The 24,452-nt window shown below is 45.8% G+C and overlaps 1 protein-coding gene across 1 annotated transcript in view; it reads left to right on the forward strand.

Annotated features, from left to right (window-relative positions):
- Positions 1 to 24,452, forward strand: part of USH2A (usherin) — a gene marked incomplete at its 5' end in the record, with an annotated part of 1,334,617 nt that overhangs the window by 507,569 nt on the left and 802,596 nt on the right. The window contains one exon of the mRNA XM_082250984.1: positions 11,896 to 12,099. Coding sequence (XP_082107110.1) covers positions 11,896 to 12,099 — 204 coding nt within the window. The remainder of the gene's footprint in view (positions 1 to 11,895; positions 12,100 to 24,452) is intronic.

The raw sequence follows: 24,452 nt of genomic DNA on the forward strand, positions 1-24,452 counted from the left end.
CACATCTAAGAGCCTGTGCCAACCACTCTCTGCTTAGAGAAGATCGAGAACTGAACGATCAGCAGTCATGACATTGCTCAGTTCTCGGTTTTGGAACCAGGGAGGGACAACTGCAGCAATACAGCGATGCTGCAGCCATAGAGGTGAGTATGTATGTTTGCTTCAAATCACACTTCTCCTTTAACTAGCTTTCCTATGGCCAAAGTGATGCCGCTCTAGGTGAGTGACCGACTCTCGCATGTTGTGAACTGGAACCCAGGGTGCTGCACAGCTCATCTGTGGGATTCAGTATCATGAACAAGTCCAGAATATTGCCGCACTCCTTGGTATTAAAATTACATCACAGGTATGTCAGGAACAGTAAAATGTGACGTGTTAAATGCTAAATTCAGAGCTTACCCAAACCTATATATATATATATATACAGTATATATATGTATACTGTGTGTTTGTATAATATATATATATATATATATATACTATAATAATATATACTATTAGTAAAAAACATCCTGCAATGCATGCAAAAAAGAACAAATGTTTGAACAAAATGCCCAAAAATGACAAAGCTGCTCAGCCCAGGTGTGAATTGAGCCTTAGGCAATGCACTTGATTATTTATTTAATAAATATGATTGTTACTAACCATTCCTTAGATGTTCTAGTTGCATTAGCTTGCTATTTACAAGCTGTATTATCTTTATTTTCCCCCTATGATCCTGCTAGTAACACACCTCCTGTCGAAGGGTGACAACACTTTCTGTACTGTATCTAAGAACTTCGTTGTCACCCTAAGAGAAAAACTATTTTGAACCTACAGAACATCTGCCCCTCTCCTCATCACTAAATCAGATCAACTGGAATTTTTTTTTTTTTTGTACTCAGATATACAGTAATAGAATTCTTTCAACTGTAAATTTAGCAGACCTAAAGGGAGCAAATAAGAGAAGTTCAGGTTAAAGGTGATCATAAACAATGACTGTCGCCCAATCCAGGCAATTGCAGATAGGCTGACCTGTTTTTGAAGATTTTGACTGTTCCTATGAGATATGGCAAGGGGTGTCTGTCTGTGTGTGTGTATATGTATGTATATATATATATATATATATATATATATATATATATATACAGCACTGTTGTTTTAAAGAACAATCATGGAATATATATATATATATATATATATATATATATATATATATATATATAATATATTTCATGATTGTTCTTTAAAACAACAGTGCTATCTCATGTCTATGGACACCTCTAAGTAAAAGATCAATTATAAACTGTAGGTCAGCCTGCTACCTGTTTCCATTTCCATAATATAAAATAAATGAATAAATTCCAACAGAGAAAGTGGGGTGCCCCATAATGGTTATGATTCCATGTAGACCTGCAATATTGATTGCACCCTCTGTTCTGCATATCCCATCTCCATTTTATTTGTCTGAAAAATCCTCATCATCTAGTCTTCCAGAGGGGCCAGGAAACTCCAGCTTAAATGTGTAATTGAGCACAATGAATTTCAAAGGTCAGCTTTTAACTATATGAAGTCGGGGCAATTTAATTTGCAGGCTTAATTATAAATGGTCCACACAATGACGACTGTATGCCCAGTAGATAAACCAGGAGAGGTGTCATACGAAGCTGTATACCAGTGCTGGGAGATTTAATTACCAAGGATACATCAATAATATTTTTCATATAATTGTATCTGTGCACAAGGAATAATTGAATAGCTTAAGGCAGTAGCAGTTTGTTCCAAGTTTCCATTTTCTCCCCTCCTGATTTACTGATTGAAGTAAAGGAGATACATGCAGGGAACTAGACATTGTTATATAAAACATAATAGTGGACCCTTCTGATTTGAAATTGGTAAGTGTATGTAAAACCATTTATGCACTTTTGGAATAAGTGGGGAATGGTTATTGGGAACCAATTGTATCAAGTTTCTTTCTTGTCTGTATCCCGTTAGGGAACTTTCTTATCACTGTCCCAAAGATACTGGAATTAAAGTGGGACTAAACTCCCATGTATGATTTTTACCTATAAGACTTACCTATAGGTACAGAAAATATCTTCAGGAGATATTTGCTTTAGGTGCAACCGGTGACGTCGTCAGTGCATGCGCTCTGAAGGAACAGCATACCCATGCTGTTCCTTCGAAAGCCTGTGTCGTAAACATCGGCTCCTGCGTGCATGCGTGGGAGTGACTTCATTGCGGCTCATCCAATTCAAGGAACGGAGCCCGCCAACTCGTAAAGAAGACCAGGTGAAGATGGCAGCCCTGACAGTGCTGACAGCATGCCATTGGAGGGCTTTGTTCTAAAGTAAGTTTCACATAATGTGCTAGTATGCGGTACTTACTAGCACATTATAACATTGCCTTATAGGTTTTTTAAAAGGAAAAAAAGCAGACGGTTTACTACTGCTTTAAGAGGAAATCTCTCTTATGGGCCATACACACTATAAGATTTTCTGAAGACTTTTTCCTTCAGATTTACCTTTTCTATGTAGTGCAAGGGCCTGCCAGATTGCATACAAATTGAAAGTGTTTAGGTTTGACCTCCTATTATATGGTTTTGGTAAGTCTGAAGGAAAAAGTCTTCATAAAATCTTAGAGTGTGTATGGCCCAATTAACTGAGAGGAATAAACTCTTAGCTTTTCCCATTTTAAATGCCACTATATGCAATGACAGACCTACTGAAAACTCATTCTGTATGAACAGTATATTGCTTGCTGACTTGGCAGGATCCACAGGCAGTTTAACTCAAGAAGCACAAAAGTTAAACCATTGTGATTTTACTTTAGCTCAAACAGTAATTTGAAGTGTAAAAAGACAATAGGGTTGATTTACGAAAAGTGGAGAGTAAAGCTGGTGCAGTTGTGCATTGTAGCCAATCAACTTCAAACTTCAGCTTGTTCAATTAGGCCCCTTCACACTTGTACGATTCCAAAGTTTCGCCAAATTTGGGGTGCAACGTTGATGCAGCTTTGGATGGGTGCAACTTGGATACAACTTTGGCTTTGACCAGTTTTAATGGACAACTGTTGCACACAAGTTGCATTGTATACCATTCAGGCATGACTTTCATGCAACTTCTGAGGGTTAACATTGAAGTCTATGGCCCTCAAGTTGCATGAAAGTCGAAGATGATTCCTCTGCTCCTCTAGCCATGCTTAAATAGGTGGTGGTGGATGCACTGTTTGTGTCAGTGCGTGAAAATATAAAAATGGAGGTTGCAGGTGACACCGCATCAGAGTCACCGGTTCCTTTTGGCACCCACAGGCACTCCAAAGCGGCGAGGGTGTTCCTCTTTCCGCTTACCTTGACAGGGTTGTCAAAAATGCAGTAGTTGCTAAGCGTAAAAGGTGGACGGTCCCACCTGTAGTGGACTTGTTGGTTTCCAGGTCAAATTGAAGTACCTTCATCCAGGTTGAGGAGTCCCCGACCTTTACAGGCCCAGCTAATTCGAGGGCGGATGCCCTAGCCCGCCATATGTGCATTGTGGCTGGTTCGGCAATTAGGCCGGTAAGTACTATTGCCCTGGTGACACAAACTCAGACCGACTGGGCTAAGCTTTTACGCCAGGACCTGGAGGGAGAATAGCTTCCCCCTGTCTTTGCGGAGCTGGCGGACCGGTTGTTTCAGGGACTCCAGTTTGTCTGTGATGCCTCTTTGGATTTCTAGGCTATCTGTATCAACAGTGTTCCTTCAGTGTATTGTCTGGCTGAAATTCTGGTCTGCGGACTAGACTTCTAAGAAGGTCTTATCTGATCACCCTCTTGTAGGGGATCACCTGGTTTGAGCTTCCTTGGATGACATTGTTAAGGTTCTCAGGGGGGAAGAGAAATCTTCTTCCGCAGGCTACCAAGGGCATGGAGCCCTGTTCTAGACATGGGCCATTCTCCTTGGCTCCTAAGCGGCCTCTTCGTCTCTCAGGATCTCAAGACAAGGGATCAAGAGTCGGGGCCTCCACTGGAGGCCACAAGTGGGCTTTTCCAGACCTGCGGACAAGGCTGCCTCTGCATGATGGGGCGCCCTTACCGTATCTGAGTGGGGGGATGTCTTTGCTGGGTTCCGGATTAATGGACCTCCATGGTACAGGACAAATGGGTCCACAAAGTTATCCAGTCAGGCAATGAGACTGAGTTCAGTCTTGTCCTCTGGAAAGGTTGTTTTCCCTTCCAACCTGCACTAGCCTCCAGATTGCTTATGGGGTCTCTTTGGAGCAATGCAAGACTTGTTACTTTAAGGGGTGATTGTTCCGGTTTCCGACTTTGGAACATTTTCAAGGTTTTTTTACTTAAACCTCTTTACCGTCCCCAGGAAGGAAGGTAAGGTACGTCCAACTATGGACTTCAAGGTGCTAAGCTGCTTTGTGCGAGTACAGAAATTCAGCATGGAGTCCATTTACATGGTAGTGGCGTCCCTACATCAGGGGGATTAATTCTCGCTTCTATTGACAACAAGGACGCCTATCTGCACATTCTATTTGCTGGCTGCTAGCGCTTCCTCCGTTTTGGCATGGACAAAGAGCATTATCAATTTGTGGTGCTGACTTTTGGTCTCACCTCCGCACCCCGGGTCTCCACCGGAGTCTTGGTCCCAGTGCTGTTATTATTTGAGTCCGCAGGGGATCCTGGTACTGGGGTACCTGGACGATCTTCTTCTGCAAGCGGAGTCTCCGACTGCTCTGATGGACTACTGGAGATTGCTCTGTGAACTCTGAGGGAGTTCGGTTGGATCCTGAACATTCAGGACTCTGTTTTGGTTCTGTCCACAAAAACTGGACTATCTGGGTCTGACTCTGGACAAGGCTGGTTGGTAAGTTGTGACTGCAAACTCCTTTGGCTTTTTTGATATGTGTTTGCCCTTTCAGTGCTCCTTGCTGTTAAGACCAGTTATAGGTGGGGGAAGTGACCATTTTTTGTATTGTTGTCATATTGGTCAGGCAACGCACTGACACCTTTGCTGCCATTGCGCAATGTGCTGGGTGTTCAGTGTGACTCTGCACCTTTAAGGAGGGGTGGGTTTCCTCCAGTCACCTGTCCTCGATCTATCCACCAGAATACATGTGCTCTCACTGTGCAGACTCTTTAAAGGCAGAGTTAGGGTCTGCAGACATCAGGTTGCCTTGCTGGGACCAGCAGCTTATGCATGTATTTGAAAATGTGTTCAACTAAACCCCTGTTTTTAACGCATACTGTTAGACAGGTTAATTTGGTTGGTCTCAGGCTTGTTGGTAAGTTGTGACTGGAAACTCCTTTGCCTTTTTTGAGGTGCTTTGCCTCTGTCCGTCATTCTTTCCTAAGGTGGTCTCTGGTCTTTTGAATGAAGACATTGTGTTGCCTTCGCTGTGTCCCAGGCCTTAAAGAGGAAGTAAACCCTCCTCTGTAACTTTTACCTTTAGGTAAGCCTATATTAAGGCTTACCTATAGGTACTGTAAATATCTCCTAAACATGTACCGTTTAGGAGATATTTACCTTACATGCAGCCAGTGACGTCACTGGCGCATGCGCTCTGAAGGAACGGCCGCTGGTGCTGTGCCTTCAGAGCCCTGGGCCGTGATCGTCGGCTCCCGCGCGCGTGCGCGGGAGTGACGTCACCGTGGCTCCGGCCAATCAGATGGCCTGATGCCGCGATCCCGGAAGACGGGCGACTGAACATGTCGCCCGTCATACAGGTGAGTGAGCGGCACGGCGGGGGCTCGTTGTAAGGTAAGTACTTCATAATGAGCTAGTATGCGATGCATACTAGCTCATTATGTGTTTGTCTTTCAGGTTGTAAAAAAAAAAAAAAGTTAAACGAGTTTACAAACTCTTTAACATCTAAAGGAAATTGCCTTGCATGTCTTGGATGTAGTCCGAGCAATTAGAGTGTACCTGGCAGCTACGGAGTCTTTTAGGAAGTCAGACTCTCTATTTGTGCTCATGGGCGGACTTCACAAAGTGTTGTCTGCTTCTTCTGTGACCATTTCCATTTGGTTCAGATGGTGGTTCAGGCCTATTGCATAAGGGGTCAGGTCCTCCTTTCCCTGTTTAGGAGCACTTTACTAGGGAGCTTAGTGTCTCCTGGGCTTTCCGTCATTAAGCATCAGTGATGCAGGTTTGCAAGGCGGCCACCTGGTCGTCAGTGCACGCTTTTACAAAGTTTTTGTAAAGTGGATGTGTTGGTATCTGCGGATGCTTCTTTTGGCCACAAGGTTTTTTCTGGCTGCTGTTTAGAGGACCTGGTCATCTTTGAGGGTGTATTGTTTTTTTCAGGTGAGCTCCAATTGTTTATGGTTGACCTCCATGTTACCTGGTTGGCTATGGTTAGCCTTGGGAATTTTTTCCTGCTGTTTCTCACCCCTCATGTTTGACACTGCTTTGGGACGTCCTAATGGTTAAGAAGAATCAGGAGCTGTGTCCGGCAATAAACGAAAGAGAACATGGGATATTTGACTTACCGTAAAATCAATTTCTCTGATGTTCATTGCACCCACCCCTGATTTTTTTTTTTTTCTTCTGTCACTGCTTGTAACAAAACTGGGTACCTATAGCAGGACGTGGGAGTATACCCCCTGGGACTGCCCCATAGGCATACTCAAGTTTCTTTCCTGCCTAGTGTCCTACTCCTGTAGGGGGCAGCATAACCAAATTGTTAAGAAGAATCAGGAGCTGTGTACATTAATGAACATCAGAGAACTGTATTTTACGATAAGTCAAAAATCCCATTTTTTTAAAAAACTGTCATTTTTGGTTTCGTTTTTTCAGCCAAGTGTATCCTGCATTTTTGGTTTCGGTACCAAAATTTCAATTCGGTGCACCTCTAGTGACAATTATATTGTGTTTGGAATTTTTCATACGTTTTTGTCCCAAAGGCAAAGGTCCCTCATCAACCACTCCTCTCCCTCCCACACCTCAGTCTTTAGTCTAGAACAGTGTTTCTAACCTTTTTTCCAATCAAGGCATATTTTAAAAATTATGGACAGTCTCGAGGCACCCTATTGTAAAATGTAAATTCTAATAATTTTACATAATGCAGCAACATCCACACAAGTAGGACACCCAACGTTAGAGGTGATTTATTCTTCCAAAGCAAATACCGTATATACTCGAGTATAAGCCGAGTTTTTCAGCACATTTTTTTGTGCTGAAAACGTCCCCCTCGGCTTATACTCGAGTCAAGAAAAAAAAAAAAAGTCCCTGGCCGCTCCGACGGGCTTAAGCTTTAAAAATGGCGCCGCCCGTCGCATACATGTCACCACGCACGCGTCGCCGCCGCTCGGGAGAGGCCGGGAATAGCCGAAAGTATACGAGCGGCGGCGGCGCGTGTGCACAATGACGTGTCGGCGCCGGGCGGCGCCATTTTTAAAATGAAGGCGCCTCTGGAACAGGTAAGTGAAACAGCTGCACTACCTGCCATTATGCAGGGCTGCGGGCACACTACAAGGGATGCAGTGCTGCGGGCATGGTCCACCTTTACCATGCCCACAGCACTGCGTCTCCTGTAGTATGCCCACAACCCCGGATCCTCTTGTACCATGCCAGTACCCTGCATTCTCCTGCACCATGCCAGTACCCTGCATTCTCCTGCACCATGCTAGTACCCTGCATTCTCCTGCACCATGCTAGTACCCTGCATTTTCCTGCACCATGCCAGTACCCTGCATTCTCCTGCACCATGCCAGTACCCTGCATTCTCCTGCACCATGCCAGTACCCTGCATTCTCCTGCACCATGCCAGTACCCTGCATTCTCCTGCACCATGCCAGTACCCTGCATTCTCCTGCACCATGCCAGTCACCCTGCATTCTCCTGCACCATGCCAGTCACCCTGCATTCTCCTGTACCATGCCCGCCGCCCTGCATTCTCACCCTAGGCTTATACTCGAGTCAATGATTTTTCCCATCTTTTTGTGGTAAAAGTAGGGGCCTCGGCTTATACTCGGGTCGGCTTATACTCGAGTATATACGGTACACTTTTACAAACTGGTACTGACTAGTGGTCTAATGTTTCTCTTCTCCCTCACTTTTTTTCTCCATCACTCAGCTAATGTGACCCCCAACGCTGATGGAGAGGGGCAGGGGAGGGTTAAACAAGGATGCTATTCTGGTGACTGACATCCTCCATATCAATTGATGATGCCATTGGTCGCTAGGATCTACACGGTTGTACTGGTGCAGAATGAAAACCTGTGGCTTTGTGCAACTAAAAGGCAGGCTTCATTTGCATGCCGACTTGTATACAATTTTTAAAATATTTAGGCAATTTGCCAAGGCATCCCTGAAGAAAACTCAAGGCACCCCAGGGTGCAAGGGCACCATGGTTAAAAAAGGCTACTCTGTGTGCAAAGGAGCAGCGAACTGGCTGTTTCTTCTCCCTGAAAAGCAGGGAGGAAAAACAGCCAGATATTAAAGTAAAAGCAGCACACATTACACATTGTTAGGCACACAGTTAACCCCCTGATTGCCCCTAGATGTTAACCCCTTTCTAGTGTAATTAGTACAGTGTCAGTGTACAGTATTATCTCTAATCACTGTATTAGTGTCACTATTGATGTCATTGCCAGTTAGTGACCCTCCTAGATAGTGTCTGTTAGCACCAGATTGTTTTTTTTTTTTTGCCAAAGACATGTAGCTCTATTTGTGTGAAAAAAAGATCAAAATTTCATTTGCGTGTATGTTGCAAGAAATGCCTTGGTCATGAAAGGGGTAAAGCCTTCCAGAGGTCAACTGGGTAAAGGGCTTGGCTAGGGAAGGTGGGGTGAAGGGAGGGCATGGCCTTGTTTACACTTGCAGTGTCAGCTGAAATGCGATCCACAGTTGATCACTTTTTTGGGGGACAGTTTACTGGTGGCTTGGATGCATGTTTTAACCATCAAAACCTACCGATTCACAACCATGTGCATTAGACGTTGTTGCAGCATAGTCCCATTCACTTACATTTGTCAAGTTTGGCGGAGGTGCTGCCTGACAAACATAATGTGTGGACCCCCTCCGACTCTCCACCCCTCACACCCCCCACTCCCCATGACTGCCTGTTTGTTCCTTAAATAGTGCTGCAAATCAAAGATCTTCAGTCTAAGCTGGACATAGGTTAATCAAAATGTGGCTGGTTCAGCAGGGCCCGGCAGAATTTCCATCCATTTGTGGCCATTTCTATGGCCGTTCCTGTCGAAGGGGAATGTTGGGGAAATATTGGTCAATCAGTGGATAGTCCCACTATCAGAATACAGTTTTTTTTTTTGTTCAGTCCTATCTATGGCAAGCGTCAGCATATCTATATAGGGAAGATCTATGTATATAGCTCTTTCCTGCAGTCCAGAGTGAATGAGTTTTTACTTGATTAGGCAGCTCCCGATGAGTAATCATTTACCTAGGGAGATTTTGGTTTGAAAGGAGACCATGAAGCCAGTCTAGCATTACAGTTGTGGTGCATAATTAAGTCTTTTCTATAGTTTACAGCAAATTAACAAATGTTCTTTTATTCTCTCTATCATCCTCCTAGCTCCTGTGCTGAACTTAGCAATTCTTAAACAATACATAATATTTTGGACCCCCCTATGCGCTGTCCTGCTAATGTTCAGACCCAAATCTAATTAAAAGTAAATGCAGTTAAGTAAACATATCCTGCCAACCAATTTTTTCACTGAAACAAAACCATGTGCTGAGATTTCAATTTTAGTGCCTAAATTGCATCAGAATGTTATCCGTTTATCCACTTATTTATTACTGAGTAATATTGAGGAAAATCTCCTTCTCTTCCTGACCCAGGAATGCAACAGGGAGTGAAGAGAGTTCGCCTCTTTGGATACTGATCCGTTTTTAATGCGTTTTTGGGGTAAAAAACGTAGAAGAAAAATGCATGAAAAATGTATCCCTTTAAATCCTATTAAATTCTTCACACCAATACTGCAAGTGCGATGTGTTTTTAAAACCTCTACATGCCGCATCCCCTTTTGTCGCCCCCCATCGTTTTCCCACTATCTCCCTCCCCTCCACAACGATAGTGAGGGGGCGGAGTTATGCATTCCCTACTTCCCCTCATTGGCTACAGGCAGCTGAGGCAAAACTTTCACATTGTGCCCTGTAGGAGAAAAATTCAATAAAAAAAAAACCCCCACTAAAGTTGATTTTTTGGTAAATTTATTTTATCACCCAATATTTTTGTAAAATATAAAGATAAGGATGTACCGAGTAAATATATACCCAACATGTCAAACCTTAAAATGTGTCCCTAGGGGGGTGCTTTCTAACTGTGTGGGGGATGTATTCACTGGATGAACACAGAGACCTGTGCTCTTAAATAGGAGGAACACAGGATCCCTGTGTCCATCACTGACAGAACAGCGGTCTGCCTTGTTTACATTAGCAGACCACCATTCTGTCTCCATGGGAAGCGATTGCGGGTGCCCGGCGGACATCGCATCCTCCGGTGGCACGCGCGCCCCCACTATCTGTTACACAAAGCGATATGCAGGTACGTCGTTTTGCGCAATAGAGCCGACCTGCTACAGTAAAAATATGGCGGCTGGTCGGCAAATGGTTAACTACCTGCAGACCGCATACAGTAAATAAAGTGTGTGGGTGGCAGGGGAAGGTACAATCCTGTATATGTACATGATGTCCTTCTTCTGGGTTTGGGGCGTGCAGCCTGTGCCCCCTGTCGACCTGTGATTGGGCATAGCCCGAGTTTGGCAGCAATTTTCAGCCAATGATTTTGATTGAATTTAGCTGATAGGCTGTGTCCAATCACACACAGAGTTCTGTGTTTACAAACACACAGAACTCTGTGTGCATAGATACAGCGATCTGGCTGTATCTTCTCTCTGAAAAGCAGGGAGAAAAAACAGCCAGATTAGAAAGTAAAAGAAGCTCACATTACACATTGTTAGGCACAACGATTGCCTCTAGATATTAATCTCTTTCCAGCCAGTGTCATTGGTACAGTGTCAGTGTATGGTATTCACTGATCACTGTATTAGTATCACTAGCGATGTCAGTGACCCTTCTAGATAGCGTCTGTTAGCACCAGACTGCCCACAAGTCTATCACAGTCCCTCTATGAGTCGCTGATCCACCTCCATTTGAGTATAGCGTCTATAGCTACGTACATTCCAATGTATATACTATAGTTTATATGCTATAGTTTGTAGATGCTATAACTTTCACACAAACCACTTAATATAAAGTTATTGGGATTTTTTTCTTTTGCCAAAGACATATATTAGAATACTTTTTTGGCCTACATTTATGAAGACATTTTTTTTTTTTTTTTTTTTTTATTAGATATAATATTAAACTTTATTTTATATAGCACCTTCAAAGGTAGCTTCTCAAAGCGCTTTACAGAGAAAACACAAGAAATGCACAGGATAAATCAAGGGAAAAAAAGAGACCATTACATGAAAGCTTGTCTAAAGAAGAACGGTTTTAAGTTTAATTTAAATGAATCTAGAAAAGATGACTCTCTCTGATGTTCTTTGGAAGTGATTTGCAAAATATGTTTTATACCAGAATGTAGAAAACATTGGGGGGTTGTTTTTCAAAATTTTCTGTCTTTTTTCATTTATATATTAAAAAATAAAAAAACAAGTTGTGATTAAATGCCACCAAAAGAAAGCTCTATTCGTGTAAAAAAAAAAAAAAGATATATATTTAATTTGCGTACAGTGTTGCATGACCATGCAATCCCCAGGTAAAGTAGCAGAGTGCTGAATAGCAAAAAATGCCATGTTATGGAGGGGATAAAACCCTCCGGAGGACAAGTGGTTAAAAAATGTTACAATAAAAACACATATATGTTCACTGAAAACACTCTGTAGTTCCCTTGATGTAGACATAATAATCTTTGTATTTCTGAACTACAAGAGAGGAACACAGTATCGATTTTATTGTATTTGCAGGTTTTGGTGGCTGCATGAAAGATATCCGATTTACACAAGGTGTTGTTGTTAACATTGCATCTGTGTCCAGCACCGCTGTCAGAGTTGATCTGGATGGCTGCCCATCAACTGACAGCTCCGTTAACTGCAGAGGGAATGACTCCATCATAGTCTATAGAGGGGGAGAGGAAACCGCTCGTGATCACAGCCTGCAACCCTTCAAAGGTACAGAAAGAAAATCACTCCTCATCAACCTGATTTACAGAATTCTTAATTCCGTATTATCATTAGAGATGCCTAATGTGAACTGGAATATTGGCTAGATGCAAAAACCATGGTAGATAAACACTCACAAACTAAAAAAAATGAATAATATAATACATCTGGAAGCTGAATGTTATTCCTATTTGCAATTTATTATTGTGATTCTGCTATTGGTATAACAAAAATGAAATACCTTTGATAAAGAATATCTACCCTTCCTGCAGCTGTGGGAAAAGGTTTAGTGATACCTAACACTTCAAATTGTGTTGTCCTCCCTGCTGCTCGCTTTGGTTTCTCCGGCCAACCTCTGCATCTCTGAAAGACTAGGTTGGGATTCACACTTTAAAATAATTCCATGGCTTCCATTGCTGAGGCCTTCTTCTGAAAATGCTGGCTGCCATGCCGATCCAGTGAATTTGGTGGTTTCAGTTCATGGCCTTATATCTAATACTCTCTATAGGATTAGAAACCAAGACAGACATCTGAACAGCCAAGGAGAGGGAGGGGAGGAGTCTCTCCTCTGGCTCATACAGTGGTGTGTGTGTGAAAGGCTTGAGCTACTGAGCTCTGTAAACACATTTATTTTTCTTTTCTTTTTTATTAACAAAAAATGCTAATAGACAGGTAAAAAAGTGAACAGGAGACTACATCTGTTTGCTGTAATTTTATAATAAAATAATTATATCCATTATTTCATATTAATCCTATCAAAATAATAATAAAAAAAAAAAATATCTATATATAGATATATATCTATATATATATATATATATATATATATATATATATATATATATATATATATATATAATATATATATATATATACAGTATATTTATATATATATAGTACATCCAGAAAGTATTCACAGCGCTTCACTTTTTCCACATTTTGTTATGGTACAGCCTTATTCCAAAATGGATTAAATTCATTATTTTGAAATCTTTGCAAATTTACTAAAAATAAAAAACAAAAAAAACATGTACATAAATATTCACAGCCTTTGCCCAATACTTTGTTGAAGCACCTTTGGCACCAATTACAGTCTCAAGTCTTTTTGACTATGATGCTACAAGCTTGGCACACCTATTTTAGGCAATTTCTCACATTCTTCTTTGCAGGACCTCTCAAGCTCCATTAAGTTGGCTGAGGAGCGTCGCTGCACAGCCATTTTCATCTCTCCAAAGATGTTCAAACAGGTTCAAGTCTGGGCTCTGGCTGGGCCACTCAAGGACATTCACAGAGTTGTCCCAAAGCCACTCCTTTGTTATCTTGGCTGTGTGCTTAGGGTTTTGGTCCTATTGGAAGATGAACCTTTGCCCCAGTCTGAGATCCAGAGAGCTCTGGAGCAGGTTTTTATGAAGGATGTCTCTGTACATTGCTGCATTCATCTTTCCTGGCAGATTCCATGGCAGCATACGTTTGGGTAGCCCCGCCTCCACTCCTACCCCATAGGACCCCACTCCCATAAATCCTTGCTCCCTTTCAGCATCAGTGTTCTTTTTTTGTCCTCCTCCTGCACCGGTCTGGTGCTATATTTCCTACCTTTCTGAAGATCATTAAACGCAGGGTTAGCGAGAGTCGGCAGGATATGATTCCCTGATAAGCCCTTGCTGCTGCAGGGTATGGGGTGGGCAAGTTGAAGAGGAGCCTATATGCCTGACTAAGCAGACGAAATGGCATGGCCGATGAGCACAGCTGCTGCGGCCTCATTGTATTGCCGTATAAGCGTGTGGAGAGGTAAGTCTTTCTCTCTTATTGTTTCCCCTTACTTGCCTGGTGATCTAGTGGCTGTTATCATCTTTCCCTGGTGGTCTAGCGTGTTATGCTGTGGCTCCTCGCCTCTCTGTTTCCTTCCTGGTGGTCTGGAAGGATCTATGGACACCGTGGAACGCTCTGCGTTCCATCTCCACGTTCTCGACCGCTCTGCGCATGCGCGCCGGCTGGTCGAGAACGAGGCTTGGTTCGCGCATGCGCAGTAGCGGCGGTTGCCGATACACATCACGGCCAGCGCCAAATTTAAACAGCTGTCAGTCCCACAGCCTGTGGGACTGACTGTAGAACACGGCGTTCCCGGGATCAAGCACTGCAGGCATCAGGTAAGTGGGTCTGCATCCTCTGGGGGGTATTGCTATGTAGGTTGGTCCCCTATGTCTGAACCCTTCTTTTGGTGTCTTTTATGTTGTTCCCCACAGTGTGCATTGTGCCATCACTATGGATTTGTCACCGCCCCCTGTGACCAGCCCTCTCTTAGGTAAGCATAGGGCTGGGATGGGGGGGGGGGTCGGGGGATGCCGAGTGGTTGGTTACCTTTTGTCCCTCCATTTTTTTCCCTTTTCAGTGCCTCTTCCAGGTCTGAGCAACCTCAAGGCACGCGGGAAGATTGCCATGCTAAATCGCAGCATCACCGCTCTTCCTCAAGGCATGGCTCCTCATCTAAGTCCAGATATTGCAGTAGAGACCGGTCACCACCTAGGTCTTCATGCCAATCCAGCGAGGGAAAATGCTGGGGCTGTGGTGTCCGAATGCTGGACGGTAAATCGCTATGCGACTCCTGTTATTCCCGAGCAGCGGGTGAAAGGGGAAGTTCTGACCAACAACTTGAATCTATGGTCAAACGCATAGTCAAGGACTCTCTGGCTGATCTTAACATGCGACAGTCTCCAGCGCCAGAGCCATCTGTCTCTCCTGTTAGAGATTCCCCTGGCGGTCGGGTCCTTGAGTCTTCTGAGCCTAGCCATCCTTCGGTATGGTAAGATGAGCCTAGTTTGAGATTTTCCTTCAATCTGGTTCCACCCTTGGTAAAGGCTGTCAGAGAGACTTTAAACTGGGAAGACCCAGTGATCTCTGCCCCCAAGCAGAGAAAATATTTTAAACAGCTAAGCAGAGAGCGGCTGAATTTTCCGCGTTCCTCCCAGAATTGGGGGAAATCATTACGGATAAATGGAGCAAGGAGGAGAGGAAGGACTCCATGCTCTCAAAGTTGGCTAAACTTTATCCATTTAAGGAAGAGGAAGTCAAACATTTGGAATCTCCTCCTCTAGTGGATGCGGCTGTTATGAGGCTGGTGAAACATGTAACTTTGCCTCTTGAAGATACTGTATCCTTCAAAGGATCCCCTTGATAGAAGAATCGACACGGATCTGAAGCGAGTCTATCTATCAGTAGGGGCTGCTTGCAAACCAGCACTAGCCCTGGCAACTCTGTCCAAAGCCATGGAAGTTTGGGTGGACAATGTGGATGACACCCTTTAGAAGCTTTTCTGAAGAAGCAGGCAAGAATTCCCCTATTCAGGAATTGAAACTGGCTTCTGCCTTCCTGGGGGAGGCGTCTATCGATATTATCCGCCTGTTGGCATGGGGGATGCTGTCCTCTGTTACTGCGAAGCGTGTCCTTTGGCTGCGCCCTTGGCTGGCTGATCCTGCTTCTAAGCAGGTATGGTGCCGCATTCCCTTTGAGGGTTCTTCCCTCTTCGGGAACAAGTTGGACAGCGTCATTTCCCGGGCTACAGGTGGTAAGTCGGGCTTTCTCCCTCAGGACAGACGTCTTCTTGGTCAGAAGAGACTACCTCCTAGGAAACAAAACACTGACCGTGCCAGGGAGGCACGTAGCTATAGGCCAGGAAGGGAGTTTGGAAGAAATTGGAGGTCTAGACAGACTTCTTTCCGGAAGGGCCCCAAGAGCAATCCGTCTGGGGACAGGGACACGTCTAAGTCCTTTTGAGATTGGGCCCGCTCAGGCAGGACGGGTGGGAGTTCGTCTCTTCCACTTTCGGTATGTCTGGGCGGCCTCAATCCGGGACTCCTGGGTCGTCAGCACGGTCTCTGCAGGACATTACTGGACCTTCACCAGTATTCCTGGAGACAGATTTGTTCCTACCTCGCTTCCTCGGTCAGGCGAAAAAAGAGAGATTCTGCTGTCATACGTCAACTCTCTAGTCGCTCAAGGGGCAGCGGTTCCAGTACCGGAGTCCGAAAAAAGGCTTGGCGTATACTCACCTCTTTTCATGGTGCGCAAGAAGAGCGGCGCCTGGAGACCAGTGATAGACCTGACACACTTAAATCGCTTTATCAAAGGGGAGAAGTTCAAGATGGAAACCTTGTTCTCCATTCAGCAGGCTGTTCAACCGGGGGACTGGATGGTCTCCGTGGACCTCAAGGACGCATACTTCCATGTGCCAATGGCAGCGGAGTTCCAGCAATTCCTGAGGTTCCGAGTCGGCCAGCTTCATTTGCAGTTTGTATGTCTCCCCTTCGGGCTTTCCACATCGCCTCATACCTTTTCGAAGGTCTTATTAGCGGTGGTAGCTTTGATAGGGTTAAGGGGAGTCCGTGTATATCATTATCTGGACGACCTACTTCTGCTTGCCCAAGACAAGTCTGACATCTTAGATCAACTGTCTCCGGTAATCTCGTCTCTGGAGAAGTTCGGGTGGATCCTAAACAGGGAAAAGAGTCACCTAATCCCTGCACAGTCCCTGATCTTTCTGGGTGCTCTGTTCAACACCAAGGACAGTACCATCTCTCTTCCAAAAGAAAAGATCCCGATAATTCGGAGCAGAGGTCTCTGGTCTTGTCGGCTTCCCATCTCATGGCCAAACAATGCCTGAGGATAATTGGCACGATGGTGTCAACAGCCCCTATGGTGAAGTGGACTCTTTGGAAAATTAGACCTTTTCAGAGGGGTTTTCTTCAACAGTGGAAGGGAACCAGCAATTCTCAGCGAATATTCATAACCGCAGCCATGAAGAGCTGGCTTCCTTGGTGGTTACAGCTGAAGAATTTGCGCAGTTGTCACTCCAAAGCCCCCATATCCTGGGTGAAAGTGACATCAGACGCCAGCAGCACCGGTTGGGGCGGTCACTGCGGAACAGAGATTGCACAAGGAAGATGGGATTTCCAGTCTCGCCAGGCAGTTTCCAACATCCTGGAGCTTCGGGCGGCCTTTCAGGTACTACTAGCATTCGGTCACCTTATTCAAGACACCTCAGTTATGCTGAGGCTAGACAACACAACCACAGTAGCCTATGTGAGGAGACAAGGCGGAACTCGCAGTGCATCCCTGCTTCGGGAAGTAGAGCCAATAATGACCTGGGCTCAGAGGAACCTGGTCAATCTGTCGGCAGTGTACATACCAGGGGCTCAGAACACATAAGCGGATTTCCTCTCCAGAACACAGCTCAACAACAGCGAGTGGTCTCTCCACGAGGATGTGTTCAATTGGATCCTGTCCTTAGGGATCATCCCAGAGGTAGATCTCTTTGCCTCCTTCCACAAAGGGAAATTGGAGAAGTACTACTCGAAGGATCCCAAAGCATTTGGGGTGGATGCCCTTACAGATCACTGGAAATTCCGCATGGCTTCCAATTCCTACGGCGAGTCAAGATGGAATCAGTGAAGGTGGTTGCAGTTATCCCCTTCTGGCCCAACAGGCCGGGGTTTCCTCTGCTGTTTCCGCTCAGCTATGGCGACCCAGTACCTCTTCCTCTCAGACCGGATCTGCTGTCTAAGGGCTCCATACTTCACCCGTGCCCAGCCCGTCTGTACCTTCAGGTCTGATTTTTGAGAGGGGAAGGCTAGAAGCGTTAGGATGTCCTGAGGTAGCCATACCAACTCTCTTGAGTGCTAGGAGACAGAGCATGAATAAGACCTATGAAAGAATTTGGGCTAAGTTTACTTCTTTCCTGGAAACCAATGGAAAGTCTTGGTCATCACCTTCTGTGCAAGATATCCTGTCTTTCCTACAGTCAGGATTGGAATTACCCCTTTCAGTGAGCGCCCTGCGAGTGCAGGTTTCAGCTATCTCCGCTTTCACGGGTGTTTCATAGGCTGTCCATCCTCTGATCCGGCAGTTCTTCAAGGGGGCAGTAAGGCTGAGGCCACAGAAGAAGTTGAGGTTTCCCAAGTGGGACCTCCCTTTGGTCCTTGACTTCCTTTCCTCAGTTGTCACAAATCCCGAGGAACCTATCTCTGTTAAACGGCTCACCCTCAAGGTGGTCTTCCTAGTCGCTGTTACATCTGCAAAAAGAGTCTCAGAGAATCAAAGTCTTGAAAGTAAGGAACCTTTTCTGAACTTTTTCCCGGACAGAGTAGTCCTTATCCCGATGCTCGAGTCAAGACCTAAAGTCACCTCGGTCTGTCAAGAGAACCAGGAAATTGTTCTCCCTACACTCAACTCATCGGCCGAGTCTCCGGAGGTTCATCTGTTGGATGTGGGCAACACGCTCAAACAATATCTGGAAGTTACAGCTTATTTCCGGATGACGGATTACCTCTTTACACTTTTTTCAGGGAAGAGCATGGGTATACGTGCCTCTTCAAGATCAATTGCCTCCTGGATAGAGGCCATTCAGTAGGCTTATAGAGAGAAGGGCTTGGTTCCTCCTAAAGCGGTGACGGCACATTCAACTGGTGGTGTCGCTACTTCATGGGCAGCTTCAAGACATGTCGCTCCGGAAGTGGTCTGCAGAGCAGCGTCTTGGTCGTCCATTCAAACGTTTATGTCGCATTCGTGTTGAGCCGGCGGCTCTTTCCTCTGTTAATTTTGGTACTCAAGTGTTGTCAGTCGCAGGTGTTAATTCAATTTTTTTAGCATATGCCCACCCTATTGTGTTTTGGTGAGTTATTTCCCAAATGTATGCTGCCATGGAGTCTGTCAGGAAAACGGAAAATTGTTATCAACTACTTACCGTAATTCTCCTTTCCTGATGGACTCCTTGGCAGCAGGAGTCCCCTCCCAGTTCCTGAGTAGGCTAGTTACAGAACACTGATGCTGAAAGGGAGCAAGGATTTATGGGAGTGGGGTCTTTTGACGAATTCCAAGTGGGCTGTCATGTGTCTTTTACTGAGGAGTGACTTCCGTCTGGCCACTCTACCACGCAGGCCTGATTGGAGTGCTGCAGAGATGGTTGTTCTTCTGGAAGGTTCTCCTTTCTCCACAAAGAAACCCTGCAGCTCTGTCAGAGTGACCATTGGGTTCTTAGTCACCTCCCTGACTATGGCCCTTCTCCCCATTCGCTCAGTTTGGCTGGGCAGCCCGCTCTAGGAAGAGTCCCAGTGGTTCCAAACTTCTTCCATTTACGGATGAAGGAAGCCACTGTGCTCATTGGGATCTTCAATGCTGCATACATTTTTCTGTGCCTCGATACAATCCTGTCTCTTAGGTCTACAGACATTGCCTTGGACTTCATGGCTTGGTTTGTGCTCTAACATGCACTTTTAACTGCGGGACCTTATATAGACAGGTGTGTGCCTTTCCAAATCATGTCCAATTAACTGAGTTTACCACAAGTGGACTCCAGTCAAGTTGCAGAAACATCACAGGTCTGATCAGTGTAAACAGGTTGCCTGAGCTAAATTTTTAGTGTCATGGTAAGAATGTGAATACTTACTGTATGTAAATGTGATTTTTTTTTCCTTTTTATTTTTAATGAATTTGAAAAGATTTCAAACAAACTTCTTTCATGTTATCATTTTGGGGTATTGTTTGTAGAATTTTGAGTAAAAAAATGAATTTAATCCATTTTGGAATAAGGCTGTAACATACCAAAAAAAAAGTAAAGCGCTGTGAATTCTTTCCAGGTGCACTATCCTGTGTGTATGTGTGTGAGTGTGTGTGTGTGTATGTATGTATATATATATATATATATATATATATATATATATATATATACACACAGTATCTCACAAAAGTGAGTACATCCCTCACATCTTTGTAAATATTTTGTTCTATCTTTTCATGTGACAACACTGAAGAAATGTCACTTTGCTACAATGTAAAGTAGTGAGTGTACAGCTTATATAACAGTGTAAATTTGCTGTCCCCTCAAAATAACTCGGCACACAGCCATTAATGTCTAAACCACTGGCAACAAAAGTGAGTACACCCCTAAGTGGAAATGTCCAAATTGGGCCCAAAGTGTCAATATTTTGTGTGGCCACCATTCTTTTCCAACACTGCCTTAACCCTCTTGGGCAAGGGGTTCACCAGAGCTTCACAGATTACCACTGGAGTCTTTTGGACATCACGGTGCTGGTTGATGTTAGAGACCTTGCGCTCCTCCACTAAGGATGATCTAACGGTTCGGGTCGACTATCGGTTCGACCCCAACATTGGATGTTCGATATTCGGCCAAATACCGAACTTTTTGCGGTAAAAGTTCGGTATTCGGCCACCAGAACCGCCCAAAATGCACTGGGACAGGAACTGGGCTTTAAAAGCCCTTGATTGGCCCAGAAACGTCTGCAAAAGCCAATGAGGGGGCAGGAGTCTCCTAGGAACGTGATTGGAGTGACTACGGGGACCAGAGGCCAATCAGGAGTGAATACGCCCCACACTATATAAGATGGCCCCGCCTAACCCCTAGCACAGTGATCCTGATCCTGTTGAAGAGAGTTGAAGCAGTTCTCTGACTCCTGCTTTGCTACACTACATTTTCTACATATCTAGTGGTTCTAAAGCTCCATATAGCAGAATTGTATTTAGCTTACAACCAGTGTAGTTAGATACAGCGATTGTGCTGGTTCTTAGAGTTACAAAAAAAAAAAAAAAAAACTTAAGGGACAGTGTCAGTCTTCTGCTGTATGGAGCTTTCTATTTAGTGGAAAGGGATATCTAGTGTAGTCAGGGAACTTTGTACTACATTAGTTATATTTAATAATTGAGTTTCTGTAGGGAAAGTGTGAGGGTTCTGCTTAGTGAGCACGTTGCACAGTGCTGCTGTATAACAGCAGGTATACGTGCTTGCTAGGCAGCAAAATACAGTGACAACTTAACGCCTGTTGTTCAAAGCGTTAGGTGCACTGTAGAAAAGCCTTTGCTACTGTGCGTGACACGCATCTGCTGTGCTGTATCCAGCGACAACTGTGGGTTGCATAGCAGTGTGCGTTTTTCACCGCACACAGTTGCCAACGCATCAGTGACAACTTAACACCTGTTGTTCAAAGCGTTAGGTCCACTGTGCAAAAGGCTTTGCTACTGTGCGTGACACGCATCTGCTGTGCTGTATCCAGCGACAACTGTGGGTCGCATAGCAGTGTGCGTTTTTCACCGCACACAGTTGCCAACGCATCAGTGACAACTTAACACCTGTTGTTCAAAGCGTTAGGTCCACTGTGCAAAAGCCTTTGCAACTGTGCGTGACACGCATCTGCTGTGCTGTATCCAGCGACAACTGTGGGTCGCATAGCAGTGTGCGTTTTTCACCGCACACAGTTGCCAACGCATCAGTGACAACTTAACGCCTGTTGTTCAAAGCGTTAGGTCCACTGTGCAAAAGGCTTTGCTACTGTGCGTGACACATCTGCTGTGCTGTATCCAGCGACAACTGTGGGTTGCATATCAGTGTGCGTTTTTCACCGCACACAGTTGCCAACGCATCAGTGACAAATATGCCTGGTAGACCAAGAAAAGGCATACGTGGCCCTGCTGCGGAAAGGGGCACAGCTTCTAGGGTGTCTAGAGGCAGGGGTGGACGTGGTGGTCAGTCCTCAGCCAGGCCACCATTTGGATTTTTCTCCGGCAGTGGCCAAGCTATACGTCCACAGTATGTACAGGAGGTGGTGGATTATATGACCAAACCCTCATCATCGGCATCATCTGCAACTACAGTGACCCAGGCAGAGAAAAGTGGTCAGTCTTCTGCAGTTGTCAGAACAAATACAGATGAGTCCATGTCCACCTCACGTCCTCCCTTAGACCCAACTTCAGACATGACAGAGGAGTCAGCTGAGCTGTTTGACCACAGTGTCGGCCATCTACTCCAGCCTGATGCTCAGTCCTTTATGGAGTCTGATGTTGGGTCTGAGTTTGAGGAGGAGGCAGAGCAAACAAGAGGGGAGAGCAGACGGCCCGCTCCATCTAAGGCCGCACCTGTTGTCTCCCAGGCCAGGCCTGATGCTCAGTCTTTGATGGAGTCAGATGTTTGGTCTGAGGTTGAGGAGGAGGCAGAGCAAGCAAGAGGGGAGAGCAGAAGGCCCGCTCCATCTAAGGCCGCACCTGTTGTCTCCCGGGCCACTATACACACCTCATCTTGCTGGGACTTTTTTGAGACATCCCATGCAGACAAAACAGTTGCGATCTGCAAGATTTGTAAGAAGGGTATAAAACGTGGCAGAAATGTCAACCACCTGGGTACAAGCTGCCTAAACAGGCATTTGACAACCCACCACTCGGCCCGTTGGCAGGAGCATTTAAAGAACCCACAAAAGGGCCAAAGATCGTTCAGTCGGCCTCCTAGTCCTCCTCGCGCTCCTCCTCATGCTCCACCTGCTCCACCTGCACATCAGTCTGTTCCTGGCCCTGCTATAGTCACTCGTCACCTGTTGGCAGCCTCCACTGACAGGGATGATGATATAGCAGGCAGTGTCGCATCTACCTCCAGCACACCACCAGCTGTAACATCTAGACGCCAAATTTCGATTCCACACATGCTGGAATGAAAAAAAATGTATACTCCCCGCCACCCACATGCCCAGCGTCTAAACAGTAGTTTGGCTAAACTACTGGCTCTGCAACTATTACCATTTTTAACCTGGTAGAGTCTTCTCCCTTCCGTGACTTCGCAAAATGTGCAGTTCCACAGTGGCAGGTGCCAAGTCGGCATTACTTTCCCCGTAAGGCCCTGCCATCCCTATACCAACATGTGGAAGGAAATGTAGTGTCGTCCCTGGCCAAGTCAGTCAGCCGTAAGATACACTTGATGGCTGACACTTGGTCAAGCAAACATGGGCAGGGACGGTACATTTCTGTCACTGCTCACTGGGTGACACTGCTTGCCAGCAGAAGGGATTGTAGCCAGGGCTCGGTGCTGCAGCCAGTGTTGCCCCCACGTCTGCAAACAGCTGGTGGTGTCGCTGATCCGGGTAGATCGATCACTTCTACCCCCTTCTGCTCCTCCTCCTCTACCTCCTCCATGCCCTCCTCTGCAGAATGGTCCTTTGAATATGATGAGGTACCACGCAAAGGGCTATTCTATGTCTCAGGCCAAAAGGTGTCACGCAGTGCTGCAGCTTGTGTGTCTAGGGGACAGGTAGCACACTGCCCCTCAGATTCTTGGGGCTCTGCAGGCACAGGCCCAGAGGTGGTTGACACCATGCCAGCTGCAGCCAGGGATGGTGGTTACTGATAATGGGTCAAACCTCCTGGCCGCCCTTCGTCAGGGAAAGTTAACCCATGTGCCATGCCTGGCGCATGTCCTGAATCTCGTGGTACAGCGGTTTTTGAACTCGTACCCAGGAATGCAGGATGTGCTAAGGATGGCAAGAAGGGTGTGCAGTCACTTCAAGCGGTCGTACAGTGCCACTGCACGTTTGGCCGAAGTGCAGCGCGAGTTTCACCAGCCGGTACACCGCCTCATCTGTGACATGCCCACCCACTGGAACTCCACCTTGGCTATGCTGCAGCGCCTGTACACGCAGCAGAGGGTCCTCAATGAATACCTATGCGAGTACGGCACCAGCACTGGATCTGCGCGCCTGGGCTTCTTTTCACCACGGCAGTGGCTTTTGATTAAGGATGAATGCGCTGTCCTCTCGCCATTTGAGGAGGCCACAAGGATGGTCAGCCAGGACAGCGCATGCATCAGTGACACCCTACCGGTACTGTTTTTGTTGGAGCACACTCTGCGTGGCATTATGGACAGGGCACTGGAGGCAGAGCAGCAGGAGGAAGAGGAGGACTTCCTTGCCTCTCAAGGCCCCCTTTATCCTGAGAATCCTGACCCCATTATGCCTGGCTCCCAGAGGCCCGAGAAGGATCCAGGGGTGGAAGAGGAGGAGGAGGAGGAGGACGACGATTCTGCGGGAACTTTTGCAGGGTTTGAGGAGGAGGAGGAGGAAGACATGCGGCAATCTGCAAGGCCTAGTTTGACTCCCTCGGGACACTTTGGAGTAGTGCGTGGCTGGGAGGAGGAGGAGCCCGTTCAAGATAATGTCGTTTTGAGTGACCCCGAGGAGTCAGCTTCTCAGGCCTTCGCTAATTTGCGACGCATGGGAAACACATGGGAAACATCATGCTTCAGAGCCTGCGAAAGGACCCCAGAATCAAGGCCATTAAAGAGACTAACCACTATTGGTTGGCCACCCTACTTGACCCCCGGTACAAGTCTAAAGTCTCGGAGCTTTTCCCATCCACCCAGAGAGTCCACAGGATAAAATCCCTTGAGGACAGTCTCAAGAGGATTCTGGTGAACACGTTCCCCGACTCCCGTAGGGTGCAGGGGCGGGGACAACCTACCATGGATTCTACTGGTGGTCACGAGAGGAGCATTGGAGAAGGCGTGCGGTTGACGGATGACTTTCGGTCTTTTTTTAGTC

This window comes from Pelophylax lessonae, assembly GCF_965119305.1.
Source record: "Pelophylax lessonae genome assembly, chromosome: 3".
In the NCBI taxonomy this organism is placed as follows: Eukaryota; Metazoa; Chordata; class Amphibia; order Anura; family Ranidae; genus Pelophylax; species Pelophylax lessonae.